The following is an 18,636-nucleotide window of genomic DNA, read 5'->3' on the forward strand; positions in this document are numbered from 1 at the left end:
AGCTCTAGGTCAGGTGCTAGTGCTGCACCTCACCCCAGCCCACTGCTGCCCCATCTGATTTTTTCCCCCTGAGACAGGGGTTCTCTGTGTAGTTTTGAAGCCTGTCCTGGGACGCTCTCAACAGATCCGCCTGCCTCTGCCTCCAGAGTGCTGGGATTGAAGGTGTGTGCCACCACTGCCCAGCCAAATTCTCTATTCTTGTCCTGGCCTTTGCCACCCCTGAAGACACACATCCACAGTGGTGGGTAGGCCAGGAGAAGTCCGCCTCTCCTCGCTGAACAGACAATGATTTAGAAGTTCAGATCATGAGGGGAAGGGACACAGAACACTGAGTACCAGCTGTGGGGGTGTGGTGGGAATGGAGCCAGGGCCCCACTGTAATTTAAATGGCTACCTATATGATTCTCACCTTAATTAAAAGTAATTTTGTTAGGGGCAGGGGGATCTCTGTGAGTTCGAGGCCAGCTGGGTCAACATAGTGAATTCCAGAGCTACACAGAGAAACCCTGCCTCAAAAAAAAAAAAAATTTGTTTTGAGTAGTCTTTTTTTGTAGACCAGGCTGGCCTTGAACTCAGAGAAACATCTGGCTCTACTTCCCAAGTGCCACTACCTGGCTTATATATGCTTTTTTTGGGGGGTGGGGGGCGGTTCAAGATAGGGTTCTCATTGTAGTCCTGGCTGTCCTGGAACTCGGGACCACCACCCTCACCCCCAGATAATATACATTCTACTCTCACCCTAAGCTTTCACCTCCCTCCCTAAGCCCCTTTCCCACCCTTTTACACAAATGTAAGATGTGAGGCCTCCCCTGGCCAGCACATCTGGAAAGGTCGAGCACACCGTGCGTGCGTGTCTCCTGCTCCTCTGAAGCACTGTCCCCCTGATGCTCTATCACCCTCTCCCGCATCCCTGGACAGTAAGGCTTGTCTACTACCTGCTAAGATCTGTGTCTGTTACCCCTCAGGTCAGGTGCCTAGGTCACCAAAGTGAGTGGCTGGGGTGGGCAGAGAGGGACAGCATCTGGACATGCAAACCGTCTTATTTAGGACTTGATCTTTCAGAGGGGACATGCCAAATGTCCCCTGGACTGGCCACATGGAGCTGGGTGGTGCAGAACGTTTAAACACACTATGCACGGCAGCATGGCACACGCACGTTCTGCAGCAGGCATCTGGGCTCTGAGATCTCTGCACACTGAGGCTCACAGAGGGATACTGCATTTATTTGGAGGCTGGTGGGAAGCACGATGTCTATCAGAGCTATGGCAGGACTCGCCGAGCACACATGGTTTTAACACTTATCACATGCACAACTCATGGGGACAATCTGCAAGTTCCATTCCATGCCACCTCTGGGGGAGAAATCGGGCAGGACTAGCAGCTCTACCCTACGCCATCTCTAAAGAGGAGCTGTGTGCCAGTAATGCAGTTTAGAACACCTGCACCCTGACCACAGCAGGCAAGGACACGAGCCCCAGCAGACCCAAGGGAAGCAGGAACTACAGGCCAGCAATGCAGACAGCGGGACAGGATACACAGCTCTGACAGGTTGAGGGATGCTGACCTTAGCACAGATCAAAGCGTGATCCACACTGGCAGGGCAAACTGTCCCCTGGGGGGTCAGACCAGCGACCCCGGTCTCAAATTCTTCCTCCACCTGTCTTGGCCCTTGGTGTCACGGGGCATCTGCGTCTGCTGTCTCCATTTGCCCCACTCAGACCTGAGTACCCAGAGGCTGGGTCTGGATGGACCACAGAGGCTGGCGGAAGGGGGAGGGAAAGTCAAGACGAGTGCCAGACATCCTTCTCCCTGAAGAGCCAGGAAGCCAAGGTGGGAAGCCTGACTCAGCCTCTCCCAGAGCCAGCACCACTCTGAGAGACTAGCTGCAAACTGCACGTCTGATGAGCGCAGGACCCTGGGGCTCGAGACATCTAAAGCCAGAGGTAATACAGAGTCCATAAGCAGGGGTATGGGAATAAATACTTTTAACTTTTTCTCTTATAAATATGCATTAGAACATTTGATAACACAAGCTAAGGGCTCTGGATTAACTTAAAATAAAAGCAGACTAGATCCTTCAAGAGCAGCAGGAGAGTCACTTAAAAGTCCCTGTTCTTGTGTGCCTCAGTCCCGTGGCACCTTGAACTGGTCCTTCTCCCTGCGGATGGCCCTCATGGTGGTCACGGGGTCCGTCTCCCCAGCATGCTGTTGCACAGTCTTCTCCCTGCATAGGCAAGAGATAGCAGGGTGTGGGCAGAGCCCAGACACCCTCATGCAGAAGATCAGCTAGGGCTAAGCCAAGCAGGTCCTTCCAGCAATATGCAAATGGGAGGCCACCAACTCTATGCTGCCCACCCAGCCCAGAGTCCCAGAGCTTCAGGGATCTTTAAAGAAGCTCTCCAAAGGCTCTCCCCATAGGTCAAGGGTCACCTACATCCTCGCCAAGATGTCAGGAAAAGCATATCCTCACCTTTACGGGACAAAACCTACCCTCTTGGGCACACTTTAAATAAAGCTAGGGTATGAGGGTCAGGCTCATTCACCTCAGGACGGGTTAGCTCTGGTCCATCTCTTTGATGGGGGTGAACTTGGACAGAATTATGAAGTCTGAGCTACCACAGGAAGGTAAGGCCAAGAGAGGACCCCACAACCATCTTACATCACTCTCATGAAGGGGTTATAGGTGAACTCCTCTGCCAGAGTGGACGGCACCGTAGGCTCCCCGATGGCATATTTCTCCTATAAAAAACGACACTGTCACATAGGGACCCATGGGTCCCTACTTTCAAATATCTTAGTGAGCTTTCAACACAAGTCATCCCGGGAGGCAGAGCAGAGAACAGTCAGTGGACAGGTGGGCGTCTGGTTGTGGAGGAAGGCCGGGCTCACAGGAGGGACTAGAGTCGTCTCCCACTGCGTCCCGAGAGTAAACAACTGCGGCAGTACGTCACTTCTGCCTGTGCTGTCTCCATTATGTGAGCTTTATGTTTCGCACAGTCAACACACACCCTCCCCACAGGAAAGCTAGCATGAGGAGCACTGAGGGACTTGGGCTCCCAGCACAGGGGTGGGGCTTACTCTCCTGTCAGGAGCTCCCACCAAGTGCCTGCAGAGTGGCCAAGCACTAGAGTACTGGACGGCACTGGCCACTACCTTGCATGGATAGCCTTGCTCCTGAGCACCATAGACCATGGCAGAGACAGTGCTAACACAACTGAGCAGAAGCTACGTTTATAAGCCAAGGGGTCTCCAGGCAGCTCTTGCCTAACTCTTGCCTGGCTAACATGGAGGCCTCAGGGACAGAGCTGGGACAGCAACTGCAGACACCCACATGGCCCCTCCATCACCAGGACACACAGCCAAGGGTTAGGAAAGAGACCAGTAGCACTGATGGTTGGTGAGCATGCAAAGTGTCAGGAACTACGGGGGTTAAGAGAACATAAAACAACAGGACCCAATTTTCAAATTTTGAAGATCAGTTTAAGAGTTAATGCATTTGGCTATACAATCCAGCAGTTCCACTATTAACCATAGCCAAGAGCAGAAGAGAAAAAAAAAAAAAGCAGGAACAGAATGCCAGCCGCAAGTGCTCACAGCCTGTAAACCAGGAAAGCACACGAGGGCGCACCCACAGATGGATGAGCTCCCGTAGTGAGCCACGTAATACAGGATGTACTCAAGAGACAAAACTAGCAGGAATGGGCCTCAAAATGAGGCTGAGCAAGAGCAGGGGAGGGCCGAGGAAGGTCATGTGATTGTTATACAAGCCTCTAGATAAGGTCACGGACAGTGCTAGACAACAGGACAGCTGCCAATGGCAAGGCGCTGAGAGGGTCAAAGTGCCTTGGGGGAGGGGAGCTGGAGAGATGGCTCCGCAGCTGCTGCTCTAGCAAAAGATCTAGGTTCAGTTCCCAGCATCCACAGGGAACTTAGAACCACCTGTCCCTCCACTTCCAGGGGCTCTGATGCCCTCTTCTGGCCTCCACGGGCATCAGGCATGCATGTGATGTACACAGGTCCCAGCAGGTAAAACACTCATATACAACATCAAAATCAACTTTGTTAAAAAGTGCCTTGCAGAGCAGAGCCGCGGTGTCTAGCTTGACTGGGGCCGGGCTCATGTGGATGTGCACTGTCAAAGCTTAGCTAACTAGACTTCATTCAAGACATTCGCATGCATGTAAATTACCCTTAAAGTTCGGTTTGTCTGGCATTGTGAGGCTTTGGGTTTGATCCCCAGAGGAAATAAGGAAACAAAGTAAGTTGCAGAGTGGTATTACGGTATGGACAGTGTGCATACAGTATGATCTCTAGGTGAGTATTAAATGCATACTCTGAGAATCAGGTATGAATATAACAGGGGCTTGAAAATTTTTTGAGGTGATGGTTTTGATATGCTGCCCAGGAGGCCTTGAACATGCGGCGCTTCAGTCTCGTAAGCGGGATTAGACACGTGCCACCACACCTGCTGCAGCACTGGGTTCCGTGTTGTGGTGGTCATCTCACAGAGCCCAGGCTCGCTAAGAACACACACTGTGGCTGAGACTGGCCTTGAACTCCTGACTCATTTGCCTTGCTCAGACTCCCAAGTACTTCCAACTAAGTACATGCCACCATTCCAGGTTGAATTTTTCTGGTTTTGTTTGTTTTTGAGACAGGGTCTTACTATGTAGTCCTGGCTGGCATGGTGCTCAGAATGTATGTAGCCTTAATCTGGCCTCAAACTTGTAATTCTCCTGCCTCCCTCCTGGATTACAGGTAAACTGAATTTTCTAATATTACTTTGTAAACCCCTTGCTGATCTTGAAGGGACACTGGACAGGCTCCTATCATAGACAATACAACGGACTTATATAATGAAGCACCGCACATGAAGGGGCCGCACATGAAGCTCCCAGGTCCACACAGCTCTGATGGTATTTACAGTGAGCGACAGGTGTCGAACAAAGCCCTCAGCCCACTGCCTGGGGCTAGGATGTGGTAGCTCACTGGTGCCATCGTGGAGATCAACCCCTTCAGGTGAGATCCCGACTGTCTGGGTGACAGCAGAAGCAGGCTCCTCACAGAGGATTCAACTTACTGCTTAGTATGTGGGGAATAAGGCTGAACCCTGGAGCCTGAGTCTGTCTCTCTCTGTCTCTCTCTGTCTCTCTCTGTCTCTCTCTCTCTCTCTCTCTCTCTCTCTGAGATAGTGTTTCTCTGTAGCTTTGGAGACTGTCCTGGAACTTGCTCTTATAGACCAGGTTGGCCTCGAATACACAGAGATCTGCCTGCCTCCGCCTCCCAAGTGCTGGGGTTAAAGGCGTGCGCCACCACTGCCTGGTGAGCCGAGTCTCTTATGCTAAGATGTAGTGAGTATCCACAGCCTGTGCTGGGTCCTGCAGTCAGATGGGCTCTACTGCACTGACCAGCACTGAGCTTGTGACACCCAGCTTCCACCCACTCTGCAGATAGTGCTGTGTCTGCATCCAGGCCCTTGGAAATCACTGCACCACGATGCACCCCAGGACATGCTCCAGAACTGGCCCACTCACCTTGGCCCAGGCCAGTTTCTCCTGAACGGCAGCATTGTTGGGTTCCACATGGCGTGCAAACTTCAGGTTGTTTATGGTGTATTCATGGCCACAGTAGACTTTCTGAAAAAAGAGCCAACACATGGGCTTTGACTTCCACCTTGGAAACCCTGAGGGTTCAGGACTGCATGTCTCAGCCGGACGTAGCACCCCATTTAATGTGTGCAACTAGAGATACTGTAGGGCCACACATAGATTAAGTACTAATGAAAACTGTTTAGGTGACGGCTTTGCCCTCTTCTCTCCTCGGCTCAGAGGTGAGGCCAGCAAGGGGATCTGCCACATACAGACCAGCTGTGAATGCAGGGACAGGTTCCTGGGCCTGCAACAGGTCTGCCTCCTGAGCACGTGGGGCCTTAGGGAAAGGGAAGCACCACCTACCGTGTCTGGTGGGAGCCGGCCCAAGACCTCAAGCAGAGCCTTGTACATCTCGTCTGCAGTTCCTTCATAGAACTTCCCACAGCCAGCGACAAACAGCGTGTCACCTGGAAAACACAGCGGCGCTCCTCAGGGCTAGCTCATACCCTGGCCGCCTGCACCAAACTTACCAACAGGCACCAGGACATGACTCAAAGCCACCCGCCACCACAGCCACCATTAGGCATCTTCACCCAACGTGGTGCAAGGCCACCCACAGTTCTCCACTCTGCCAGCCTCCAGGTTCAACCGTAGCCATAACTCACTGTTGGGGCTTGAAAGCCAAGGCACCCTGACCCGCTCTCAGTGCCCTAGTCCCACCCTAGCTGAGATCATCACAAACCTAGTCCACTTTCCGGCTCTCAGCAGCCCTCCTGGGTCTCTTCCTCCAACGCTGGATGACCCCTTTCTCCTGCACCCTTCCCCCTTTGCTGCTGGAATACCTGAGGCGCTCCCTTCATGACCCCAGATAACTTGCACTGCTCTTGGCCTCATCCTAGCATGGGCAGTATAATCTGGCTGCTTCTGTTCCCTACACACCCTAGACTTCCGCTGTGGCCAGCACACATCAGTGGGTATTCATGGTGCCATTTATACCTTGACTGCCCCTGCCCAGAGAACCTGGCTCTGCTCCTGGGCCTCCACACCTGAAGCCCTACCCTCATCCCTCCTGCGCACTTTCTGCACAGTCTGTCCCCATCTCTGCACTGTTGTCTCCCAGTGCCCAGCCTGCCTATCTCAGTTTAAACAGGCCTTATCGCACACTCCAGCTGTACAAGATGCCTGATGCCCCCCACCACGCCCTCCTCTCAGCTATGCCCGCCTCCCTTCCCTATACCCGTCCCCTCAGGTCAGCTGGAGTGGCAGCTGACTACTGAACAGTACACGTTCCGTACTGGCCCTCACTGTGATGCCCCAGAGAACACCGTGCAGTTATAAAATGACCTGAAGACACCTGGACCCTCATGCCAGGTGCTGCCCAGGACAGTCACAGAAAGTGCAGGGCGTCGTGGGGCCTCCTCCACGCTACACAGTACCTTCTACCTCTCAGGACAGAGTCCTCAGAGATCCAGCCTCAGGCTCAGCTGGGGCTCAGTGCTATAGCATCTGCCTAACACACACAAGGCCTTGGCTTCTGTCCACAGCACTGTCAAACAGAACGGGGCTGAGGAGACTGCTTAGTTGGCAAGTGCTTGCCTGACGAGCATCAGAACCTGAGCCTGATGCCCAGAACTCATGTGAAAACCCAGGCAGCCTACTTGGCAAAGCTCTAAGACAGAAGTGTTTTCCTGTCTGCTTTTCTGTTGCTGTGAAAACCAAGTTAGAGAGGAAAGGGCTTACTTCGTCTTATAATGTCCATGGAGGGAAGTTGGGCAGGAAGCTGGAGGCGGAACTGAGGCAGACATACGGAAGAGCTGTTCACTGGCTTACTCAGTTTGCATTTATTTATTTATTTATTTATTTATTTTATTTATTTATTTTTGAGGCAGGGTTTCTCTGTGTAACAGCCCTGGTTGTCCTGGAATTCACTTTATAGACCAGGCTGTCTTCAAACTCACAGAGATCTGCCTACCTCTGCCTCCCAAGTGCTGGGATTAAAGGTGTGCGCCACCGCCACCCGACTTAGCTTGCTTTCTTAAAGCACCCAGGACACACCTGCCCAGGGGTAGCCATGCCCACAGTGGACTGGGTCCTCCCATAATTACTAATCAAGAAAATGCGCTATAGACTTGCCAATCAGATGACGACATTTTTCTCTATTGAGGCTCTTTTCTTTTTTCTCTCCCCAGAAGACTAATTTGTGTCAAGCAGACAGAAAATTAACCAGCACAGATGTTCCTCTTCTCTCACCCACACCCCTTCTTCCACCTCAAAGCTGGCATGTCCTCACTATCGGTCCATGATAACATGCCATCTGTTCTTACAGACACCAACACAGACTTTTGCAGGGCACACAGCCATGCCAACGGGGGAGGGCCAGCTATGTCTACACCTCAGTTAACCTGTACGGTCATAAGCTGAGGACCATGCGATTATCCCCATCTCACCACAGCCGACTGCAGCTCAGAAAAGCCTTATCAAACCACCAATCCCAGCGACAACATGGACACAGCAGAGCGGCCATGTTCCATGCCACAGCTCCACTCTCAGCTCTAGAGTTCAGAGGGCAGAGGTGAGCCCCAACACAAAAAGGGTCCAAGGTCTGCGCATAAACCACGCAATGCCATGAGGAAGACAAGGAACTCAAGTCAGGAGTACAGGCTCACACCTGCAACCCCACACTCGGGAGGCTAAGGCAGGAGGACTGCCACAAGTTCCAGGCCAGCCTGGGCAACAAAGACCTCTCTGGAAACAAAACAAGACAAAACCCTGGCATTCTGTAACGTGTTTTTAAAAAGCTCGGGTTCCTGGGCAATTGCATATTTACAGAACAGAGATCCAAGTCTCCAGCCAGTTCCCCCTCAGTGTCTCTCCAGGGTTCCTCCCATCTGAACCGTGCTGCTGTAACCTCATTAGAATATGCTGGCATGTCCCCCAGCCCAGGCTTGCACAGCCCCAGTGGCATCATCACTCTGAGAGGCAGGAGCCTGGCCCCCCTGCCCCACCCCAGCCGTGCCTTTGAGCACTGTGGTCACAGTCTGCAATTATCACCTGCACCGTTCTGATTTTATTCATAAGGAGAAAATCCCTGATTTTTGGACAAACCTACTTGCGCTGAGTGTGAATTGCACACATTGCTCCAGGGGCTGGCTTGGCCTCAGCATGTGAACCACCCACTGTCAAGTCAGGCTTCTGGCTCTGCAGGGTCACTAGGTACGCATCACCCAGATCAGATAACAGGGCTCTCTGCAAGCCTGCAGGAAGGTGAACCTCAACCACCTGATGCAGCATCAGCCCAGCCTCAACTCAGAGCACCTCTGCACTCAATAGTTTGAACAAATCCCAGGCTCCGTCCTGGGCTGTGGCTTCCTTATATGAGGTGCAGGGCTGGAGAAGGTGCAGCCCCTGCTGGAAGGGGTGTCAGGAAACACCTTGCTTCTCTCACAGGACTTTTTCCTCACACAGCCAATGCCAAACAGAGTCTTTACATAGATGCCCCCCCCCATCTCCCCAACTCACCTGTGAACACAGCAGATGGCTCTGAGCTACCAGGCTTGCTCACAAAGTAACAGATGTGTCCCGAAGTATGGCAGGGTGTTGACAGACATTTGACACTGAGAGACCCCACCTGAAATAGAGGTGCTGGGATGAGCTCCGACCACCAGTAGTCTTTTTGGAACATCACAAGTGGCAGCACTATGACCCTCCTGTTACTGACCACCTGAATACGCTTATTTCAGGATCCACTGCACTCGAGACACCTACAGAGCATCCCAGGGCTTGGACAGCCCACAGGCAGGGCCTAAGGATCCTAGCTAAGGTGTGGCTCAGGTGCAGAAGCTCCAGATGTGTTTGTTCAAGGACAAAACCACAAGAAGCCTATTTTGTTTTAGTCTCCAGAACTGAGCCAAATCTAAACAAGGCATTTTCCCGTTGAAGATACTTCTGTTCTGACCACCTCCCCAGCTCTTCAAGTGGTCAACCCTCAAGCTGACCCAGCAATGCAAACACCTCAAGACAGAGTCAACAAGAACGTCTGCACAGCCTTTCTGCTCAACTTGTCTCATTCTGACCCATTTCCCAAGCAGTGCAGCTGCGTGTCCTAGCAAAGGCCTCCATCTCCACACAGCTTTACTGTCACATCACAGAGGCCCCACTCAAATTCTCCAGTGACTCAGAGGCCCACTCAGGTCTTCCCCGGTGTCCAGGCACATCTTGCAGTTGATTTTCTCACTATGCTCTTATTTGGTTTTTTTGAGACAGAGTATCTCTGTACAGCTCTAGCTGTCCTGTAACTCACTTTGTAGACCAGGCTGGCCTTGAACTCAAGAGATCTACCTGCCTCTACCTCCTGAGTGCTGGGACTAAAGGTGTGCGCCACCACAGGTCGACTTCACTATGCTCTTGAAGGGAGGACTGTTCAAGCAATGCTGAGACAGGTCCAGGGAGCCCCTTGCCTGATCAGCCCCCTTTCCAAATGATGCCTGCGGCCCCAGCATCCTGGCAGGGCTTCCTGTGTACCTGCAGTGTGGTAAGGTGTGTGACTTTGTGCGTCAAGGCCCCAATGCGGTCGTCACCTCCGTAAACCTTCAGCCCAGGCTCCAGTTTCACCAGCTTCTCATTGCCACCAGCATGGTCCCTAGAAGTCAAACAGGAGGCCTGGGGTAACCTGATGAGATGGAGGAGCTGCTTGCTTGCCTTTAACCCCTGACCAAATGGAGTTTTCACTTTGCCTATACATTTTTCAGTAGAAACAGGCAACCCGGAACCACTTTTTACCTGCCATTTGGCAACACTGAAAACAAGTGTCTCAGGGTGTCCAGCACAGCCCTGAACAGAGAAAGCAGGTCACGTAGACCTAGGGTCCCAGGCATGGCTCCCACACCTTAGGGCACAGGAAGTTATCTGGAGCGCTCTCACTAGCCAGAAGCCTCACTCTGACCGCACCTCTGAGCTCAGGGATTGGGCACTAAGGTGGGTGTGTGGGTTGGAAGATTCACCCAGGTAATCCTAATGCATCCCAGTTTGGGCCAGCACTGGCAAAGGCTATGCTGGGAACTCAAGAACCTAGATCCTGCCCACCTGCAGGAGGTCTGCATGCAGAGCACAGGACAGCCAGGTGCTGGCACCTCCTAGGACCAGGGACTCCCACAGTTCCCCAGAGTAGCAGAGGGCAAGGCCATGGTAAAGGCACAGACAGGAGAATCCCCACACTGTGGGCATCTTTAGCTCCAAGATGGGGATGGGAAACACCTTCCCCTGTCAGTCCCTTGGCTACTCCACTCCATAGCCAAATGATCCATGGAACAGCAGGGCTCTAAGGTAACAGGAACAAGTGACCCAGCTCTCTGCTCCATGGCCTCCAGGACAAGGATCATACACAGGCCAGGTAGGCACCATCACCTCATTGCCTACCTTTGAAAATGTCACTACCAATGAACAATAACACAACTTGATCTGCCTGTGAGCTATAGGCCAGACCCTTAGCTCAGCCTTAGGCTTGACGAGGACATAAGTGTGAGATGGTGATTAAAAAAAAAGCCAGACTCTGCCACAGTTTCGGGAAAAAGGCATCTGAAGTAGTAGCTACTAAGGTGGAACAGAAAACACAAAGTGTGCACAGTGTTTGTGATGGCTGTGAGGCATATGCCATCAGATCCCAAAGGTAGAAGTGCCAGCAGCTAGAAGCCCAGGGAAGGAGCCTCACAAAGTAGAGCAGCCATAATGTGCAGTCCAGGCCAAGACTAAGGTCAAACTCCCTGTCCCAGGTGCTGAAGTCGCACCCAGTACCTAAGGGGCCTGACTAAAGCAGCCACAAAGACAGAGTGACTGAGAGGCACGGGCCCCAAGTTTCCTTCCCTCGGCTCGGCAGAGTCGTGGGCTCTCAGCTCTGACATACCCAGGACGGGGTCAGAGACGGAGGCTCTGGCTCTCTTCACGGAGTCATTTAGGAAAGAAGATTAGGAGCCAACAAACATTTCTTCTACTTTTGAAGAGCCTTGAAAGATCCAAAAGCAAATTCTAGGCCAGCCAGAGACCCTGGCTCAAAAACAGAAAGCAAAAGAATAATAAAAGCCAGGAATGGGGCTTTGGGCAGCACTACCCCAAAGCCCCAAGTTCAAGGCCAGCCTGTGCCACACAGAGTGGAATCCTATCTCAAAACACCGAAACCAACCATACAAAAAAAGTCAATCAACACTTCTGGAAATATAAGACTTTTCCCCCCAAAAAGTGAGGGTCTCACAGCCTGGCGCTCACTAGAGACCAGGGGAGCTCTAAACTCAAACAAAGCTCCACCCACCTCCACCTCCCATTTTGTTGGTTTTGTTTAAGAAAATGCTGATGTCTACCTTCTCCTCTTTCTCTCTGACATGGGTGGATGCCATTTTATGAACGTTTTATGAACCTAAGATACGTGAAGGCAGTTACTGGGGTCCTTCTGTGACCAGAGAAGCCTAACTTTAAAGGGACAGCAGTGGACTTGTGCCTGAGAGTGCTGGCCCTATTCTGTTCCTCCACACACCACAAATACCTCACCTGGATATTGCTGCTCTATGGACAGTAACTTCTCAGGTGAATAGCTGACCCCACCCCAGGTCCATCCACAGCCTAAGCACTTACCAGTGGTGATGAGTGGTGAGCACTGTCGTCAGCTTTACACGGTGCTTTTTCACGGTTTCTATAACCTACAGGCATGGGGAGGCAGAATCAAGGTTCAGTCACACTTCTGGTCCTGGTTTACCTGCCTGCAGAGTGGGTGCCCAGCTCTCTCCCCACCCACAATGACTGACTACAGGCAGTAGCTTTTCTTTTTCCTTTCTCTTCACCAACTTAACTACTCCGTCCCACCCATAACCGCTCTGAGCCTGGGCGCTCTGACTGCGGTCATCCACAGCCCTGGAGCAGAAGCATGGAAGACGAGGAGGAGCTCAGGGTTCACACGTGTCTAGGCATGGAGGGTTAAAAGTATGTGTCAGGCTTGCCGCAGAGGCCTGTGGTTAAACATAACTGTTTTGAATGAACCAATTTCCACCTAGCTTCCACAAAACCGCAAAGACCCGATGGCTGTAACCCCCGGGGATGAAGGCAGGGTGCTGGGTGTACGGTTCAGGGAGCTAAGAAGAGCCACACACACCTTACCTTCTGGGGTTGCACCGGGTCCACGATGGCAGCCTCCCTGGTGTCCTCATCAATGATCAGGTACATGTAGTTGTCAGTCAGGGCGGGCAGTAGCTCAACCTTCATCATGTCTTGCTCCACAGTCAGACTCTTCCTGAAATCTGTGTGATACAGAAGGACTCCCGGCAGGACCTGACCTGAAGAGACACAGCGGAGGAACCTCACCCAGGCTTCAGAGCAGCCATACCCTTGCACTCAGGGCTCTGATAGTTGGCTTTCCCAAGCTCCTCTATTCATTACATCCTTCAGGAAAGTGGGGACTAGGTAAGCCAGCCCATATCAGGTACAGAATTATTGTTTTGGTCTGTGGGGGGGGGTGCTTTTTAGGTTCTTGGGGGTTTTGTTTGGTTCTTTGCTTTTTTTTTTTTTTTTTAAGAATTCCTCTCCTTTATTCTCCAAACAGCTTTTATACCAAAACATAAGTTGAGTGGGAAATACACCAGCATTCTGTCTCAGAATGCTTTTTTTTTAATAGATCTCCCTCTATATCCCTGTCTAGCCCAAAACTCATTATGTAGTCCAGGCTGGCCTTAAATTCGGCAATCCTTCTGTCTCAGCCTCTTTCAGTTTCATTTGTCTTTTGCAGTGGAAGGGACAGAACCCTGGGCTCACATGCAAGGCAAGTTAGCTACACCTTGTGCTAGACTTGGAATCTTGCATTTCTTTTCAAAGTTCTTACAGGCCTTCCCAGCTGCCTGTGGTGTGACTCAAAGCTGAGGCAGGCAGAACAAGGCACCACAGCATGGCTGCTCGCCCTCCAGTCATGGCCTCCGCACTAACAAGAGCTCAGTCCTCTGAACCGACAGCCCTTCTCAGGCCTCTACCCAGATGAGAAAACAGCACTTTACACTAAATGGCCAGCACAATGAAAAATACACATAGTGCCAGCTCCAGAAAATAAGGCACTGGCTGTCTGAGACTCAGGCATGAGCGACACAGAACAATTGTCCAAGCAAGGACTGGCCTGGGTGCACCAAGGAGGCAGCAAGGGACTGAGGGACAAAAGTATACGCTACTCCACCCATTCAGATGCCAAAACAGTTTTCAGCAGTAAAACTCGCATTCAACCTGAAACATGGGGCCTCCAAAAAGGTTTTCTGCCTTGGCTTCAAAGAGGGGAAAGCCACACAAGGTGGTAGAGACAGTGGTATTCTGGCTCTCAGGAATCCAGAAAACAACAGCTTTGACCCTGTGATAGCTAGTGCTATCAACTAACAACCATGACAGGGAAACCAACCAAATGGAACTGTTTGTTCTGTGGTGCCTCGGGGCCCCAAGACTACTACACTAGGGAAGTGCTCTCTTGCTGAGTTAAGCCCCAGATTCCCATTTCTCCTTTTTGGCACAACAGTTGGGCATGTTCAGCAAAATAAATATTTCTCTAATATCAGGTTTCTGTAATATTTGAACTCCCTAAGCCCTGGCACTGCCCAAGCCCATGGAGGGCAGAAGGGTGAAGAGAGGTGAATATGAGCCCTGTTCATGTATTTCCTGGCAGAACAGTGAATGGCTAAATAATATATTATTACTAGTGCTCAACCCACTCCAGGTCTCAAAAGAAGTTAAGTAACCTGGAGAAGACATGATAACTCCTAAAGAAGGGATTCACCAACTGAGGGCACCTCCAGGACCCTCTTTCCCACTACCCTAGCCTGACACTGTCCAGAAGATGCTCCCAGCTCTTTGGCTTGCAACTAGAGACATTTTTGCTTGAGTTGGGACCTGCAACCTGTGTTCAAGACCAAATCCCAGACACGTTTTATTTTGCTCATAACATTGTTTAAAAATTGAAGACTTCCAGAGAGTCCCATCTTTTCATCCAGGGGGCTTCTAGGGCACCAAATGCTGAGCTGCGGACTCCCATAAGCGGCGCTGACCAGCAGTAACTGCGCTCGCCTAGCTCTTCAGCAGTGACACTAAGACTATTCCTTAAATGGAGAGACCTGTACTTCTGGGGTTCTCAACGAGAGGGCTTCTTGCTTAGTAAAGATGGACCACGCACTTTCAATCACGATTGCTTCCAAAATCATGGCCAGCTGGACTCAGGCCGGCCAGCTCCGGAGCGCTGGCAACCCACTGTTGCCCCACTAGTTGGACACCAGGAGGAAAAGCAGCTGGCTTAGAAACCGAGGTTGCGACCCCGGCACTGGAGTCAGACTCCCGCCGGGTGGGAGCAGGTGCCCGCCCTCTGTCCCCGGCCACGGACCCTGTCAGCGCCGCTGGTCTAAGCTGAAGACGCCCGGCCCCGCTTCTCGCCCGCCGGGCAGCGCACAGCACCTGCGCCCGGAGGCGGCGAGGGCTCGCCCAACCGACGTCCGGCCTGCCTGCACCGCGCCGCGTCAGCGCCCAGACACACTTACCCAGACCGCGGCGCGCGCAGGCGGCTCCCAGCACTGACAAGCTCCGGAGGCACCGCGGCCCGCGACCCAGCACCATGACCCACGGGGTGCACAGCCGGGTCGCGGAGCCGCAACACCAACGTCGTGGGCATCAACACTAGCGTTGGCGATAGCAGCCAATCAGTGTCCTCCTGGCACTGCTCCCAACCAACCAGCTCCCGCTCTTCACCGAAACGCCACGCCCTCAATCCGACAGTGCCCGCCCATAGAGCGCACGGCCAACCAGTGTCTGTCTCGCGGGTGCCGCCCCCAGCCAATCAGCAGCTCCTGCCCAAAATGTTCCCTACCGTGCCCTGGGAGCCTTGACCCGGAGACCGGGTCTGGACGAAGGTGTGGGCTGCGGAGGGAGGCTGAGCGCACGCCTCCTCGTCTCTTCCGGGCCGCTGACCCCAGCGTCCAGCTGCTGCGCAAGGAAGGGCGGGCCGCTTCGGCCTGAACGGCGTCCTAAGGCAGCTGTCCCCTCGAGGCCCCCGTAGTCCCGGGATTCACGTGACACAAGGTTTTACCATGGCTTCCTCCAAGCCTCTGTCTCGCTTCTGGGAATGGGGCAAGAATATCGTGTGCGTGGGGAGGAACTACGCAGACCACGTCAAGGAGATGCGCAGCGCGGTGCTAAGCGAGCCTGTGCTTTTCTTGAAGCCGTCTACCGCGTACGCTCCCGAGGGCTCACCGGTGTTAATGCCCGCCTACTGCCAGAACCTGCACCACGAGGTGGAGTTGGGTGTGCTCTTGGGCAGGCGTGCTCAAGCCGTCCCCGAGGCCGCCGCCATGGACTACGTGGCCGGCTACGCTCTGTGCCTGGACATGACTGCCAGAGATGTGCAGGAAGAGTGCAAGAAGAAGGGACTGCCCTGGACCCTGGCCAAGAGTTTTACGGCCTCCTGTCCTGTCAGCGCCTTCGTGCCCAAGGAGAAGGTCCCTGACCCTCACGCCCTAAGACTGTGGCTCAAGGTCAACGGTGAACTCAGGCAGGAGGGCAAAACTTCGTCTATGATCTTCTCCATCCCCTACATCATTAGCTACGTTTCCAAGATTGTAACCTTGGAAGAAGGAGATCTGATCTTGACCGGGACTCCAAAGGGAGTTGGGCCAGTTAAAGAAAATGATGAGATCGAGGCTGGAATAGATGGGGTGGTTAGTATGAAGTTCAAGGTGAAAAAGTCAGAATACTGAGTTGTTCTTAACGAGTGTCACAGGAGAAAGGAGACATAAGCAAATGAAGTAACTAAATGCCAATCTTAATGAAAATCTAAAATGGGTCCTTAAAAATAAATAACGTGATTTTAAAACTTGGGGCAGAAATGAAAATGGGAATAACCACACTAAAGAATATTTAATGCTTCCCAAGAGGAGATGTGTTAAACTAAGCTCGGAAAAGTTGTAATTTTCTTTTCTGAAACTGAACTGAGTAAGACTTCTGTAAATTGTCTGTATCTCCATTAATGATGTTACCCTTCAGGAAAGTGTTTATACACTCCAGTTGGTTCTTACTAGGGAAAGCTCTTCCTCCCAAAATCAGATAAAAGTTTTGTTAAGCGAGCAATTGCTGAAGTCCTGCCTTGTTTACTTGGAGTGTATATATTGGACTGTGACTTCTGAGTTTGGGAGGTAATCTTGAAATTGTTTTCCAAATAAACACTTTTCTTGTGTGACCTGAAAGTGTACTTTCTTTCCCTGTGGGGGAGGGGTACTTCTTCCTCTGGGACTTTGGTCTTGGGCTCCTGAGCACTGTGCTTTAACTTACTAACAAAGTGAACCAGTCCCTCCACATCAATCGAAGAAAGAGGCCCTAGGAAATCGACAGCCTGGAAATGCGCATTTGCTCTTGCCTGCACCGCTTCCTGACAGAGCTCTCAGGATGTCCAGCACAGCTTTCGGGGCCCAGTGGAGGCTTCTGCTGTGCTGGTACAGAGTCTGCTGCCCCCTTTCAGTAATTTATCAGTACTGCTGGGCATTATGCCAACTATAGTTCATTCCATGTTCCTGTGCGTTGTGTTTTTAACAAAGCTGTGAGGTTTGTTGACCCTATCATCCTGATGACAATGTAGACCTAGAGGCTAGCAACTGTGGCAGGGCCAATTTGTAAGGAAACTATCACAAACTCAGAGTCTGAAGTTTTAACCAAAGTGTAGGTAGTACCATATAAGTAAATATATAAGAAAATTTAAACATATGGGTGTTCTGTGAGCCCAAGGCTTAATTATGATTTATTATGAAGTCCCATAGTGATATTGGTTTAATAAATATGACTTTTTAACAGAATCTTATTATAAGTCAGGATGACCCTGAATTCATGATCCCCCTGACCTAAGTTTTCCATTATTTTATCTTTAGTAGTTTGTTTAATTACTTAGCTGTCAATGTTTAATACAAATGAATTAGGAATTTTATTTTTTTATTTTTGGTTTTTCGAGACAGGGTTTCTCTGTAGCTTTTAGTGCCTGTCCTGGAACTAGCTCTTGTAGACCAGGTTGGCCTCGAACTCACAGAGATCCGCCTGCCTCTGCCTCTGCTGGGATTAAAGGTATGCACCACCACTGCCTGGCAAGTTAGGAATTTTAGATAAGAAAAGGAACAAAAGAAAAAACCTTAAGATTTCATCTACCCAGAGACCGCCAAAGTTAGACATTTAGTATAAATTCTTCCAAATCTGAATATGGATATTATTTTAAGTGGAATTTTTGTATGGGGACTCACTATGTAGCTCAGGCTTGCCTGTACCTCATGATCCTCTTTCCCTAGCCGCCTGAGTGCTGCTGGAATAACAGGTATATGCCACTACCATATGTTTCCAACCTGGTTTTTATACTGGCTATTGTGATTTCCACATCAGTCCGCACCGTTCTGCAATTCGATTTTCATCGATTATGAAAGACTCTAGGTCAGTCAGTTCTTTGGTTTTAGACATTAGGGTGTGCTGGTGAAATCAGCACATTGATAATTCCTGATTCGTGTGGCTGGGTTCCCAAAGTCAAACAGTGAGCCCAAAGGGCATGCCGCCCATTTGAAGCTGTACTTTAATCTAGCTAGCAAGTACAAGGTTCAACTGAGAAACATCTACTAAGTTGACAGAGCAATTAAGCAAGCTGAAGGTACAAGCTAGTGTGCCCAGAAAGTACAGTGCCCATGGGGCCAATGTCCACCAAGCAATGGAATGAGCTTTGTCACAAACATCTGACACCAGCATTACAGTTGTAGCACACAAAGTCCTTGGAAGTAAGAATCAAAAACTGAACCCAACTCCCACAATTTCTCAGCTGCTAAAATCACAGTAAACCTCACACCCAGGAGATAAATACTCTTTCAACTTATTTTAAATAAATATAATCTATGAAAAAATTGTAAGATTTATCCAATGAAGTCAAATTACCCTTCAGTAGATTTAACAACTGTAACTTTCAGATATGGAGAGATAGTTCAGAGGTTAAGAACACTGCTTTTCCAGAAGATCCAAGTTCGACCCCCAG

General features: G+C 51.0%; 2 protein-coding genes across 3 annotated transcripts; one reads left to right on the top strand and one right to left on the bottom strand.

The window, feature by feature from the left end:
• Positions 1-1,202: 1,202 nt before the first annotated feature.
• On the bottom strand, positions 1,203-15,283 carry Hagh (hydroxyacylglutathione hydrolase). 2 transcript variants are annotated; one of them, XM_050123510.1, is made up of 9 exons: positions 15,131-15,283; positions 12,732-12,907; positions 12,213-12,277; positions 10,113-10,230; positions 9,111-9,219; positions 5,955-6,058; positions 5,535-5,636; positions 2,665-2,739; positions 1,203-2,224 (listed from the first exon to the last, which is right to left on the bottom strand). In XM_050123510.1, the coding sequence occupies exons 1-9, from the start codon at positions 15,204-15,206 to the stop codon at positions 2,096-2,098; spliced, it is 954 nt and encodes a 317-aa protein (XP_049979467.1). In that variant the 5' UTR covers positions 15,207-15,283; the 3' UTR covers positions 1,203-2,095. The 2 variants fall into 2 exon arrangements, with proteins under 2 accessions (XP_049979467.1, XP_049979381.1); XM_050123424.1 differs by having other exon boundaries at positions 2,660-2,739.
• Positions 15,284-15,460: 177 nt separating this feature from the next.
• Fahd1 (fumarylacetoacetate hydrolase domain containing 1) lies at positions 15,461-16,821 on the top strand. The gene has a single exon (XM_050123626.1). The coding sequence runs from the start codon at positions 15,677-15,679 to the stop codon at positions 16,340-16,342; it is 666 nt and encodes a 221-aa protein (XP_049979583.1). The 5' UTR covers positions 15,461-15,676; the 3' UTR covers positions 16,343-16,821.
• The last annotated feature ends 1,815 nt before the right edge of the window (positions 16,822-18,636 follow it).

The sequence above is a fragment of the Alexandromys fortis genome, unplaced genomic scaffold (genome assembly GCF_014885135.2).
Source record: "Alexandromys fortis isolate MF-2015 unplaced genomic scaffold, M_Fortis_MF-2015_v1.1 scaffold_29, whole genome shotgun sequence".
Classification (NCBI taxonomy): Eukaryota; Metazoa; Chordata; class Mammalia; order Rodentia; family Cricetidae; genus Alexandromys; species Alexandromys fortis.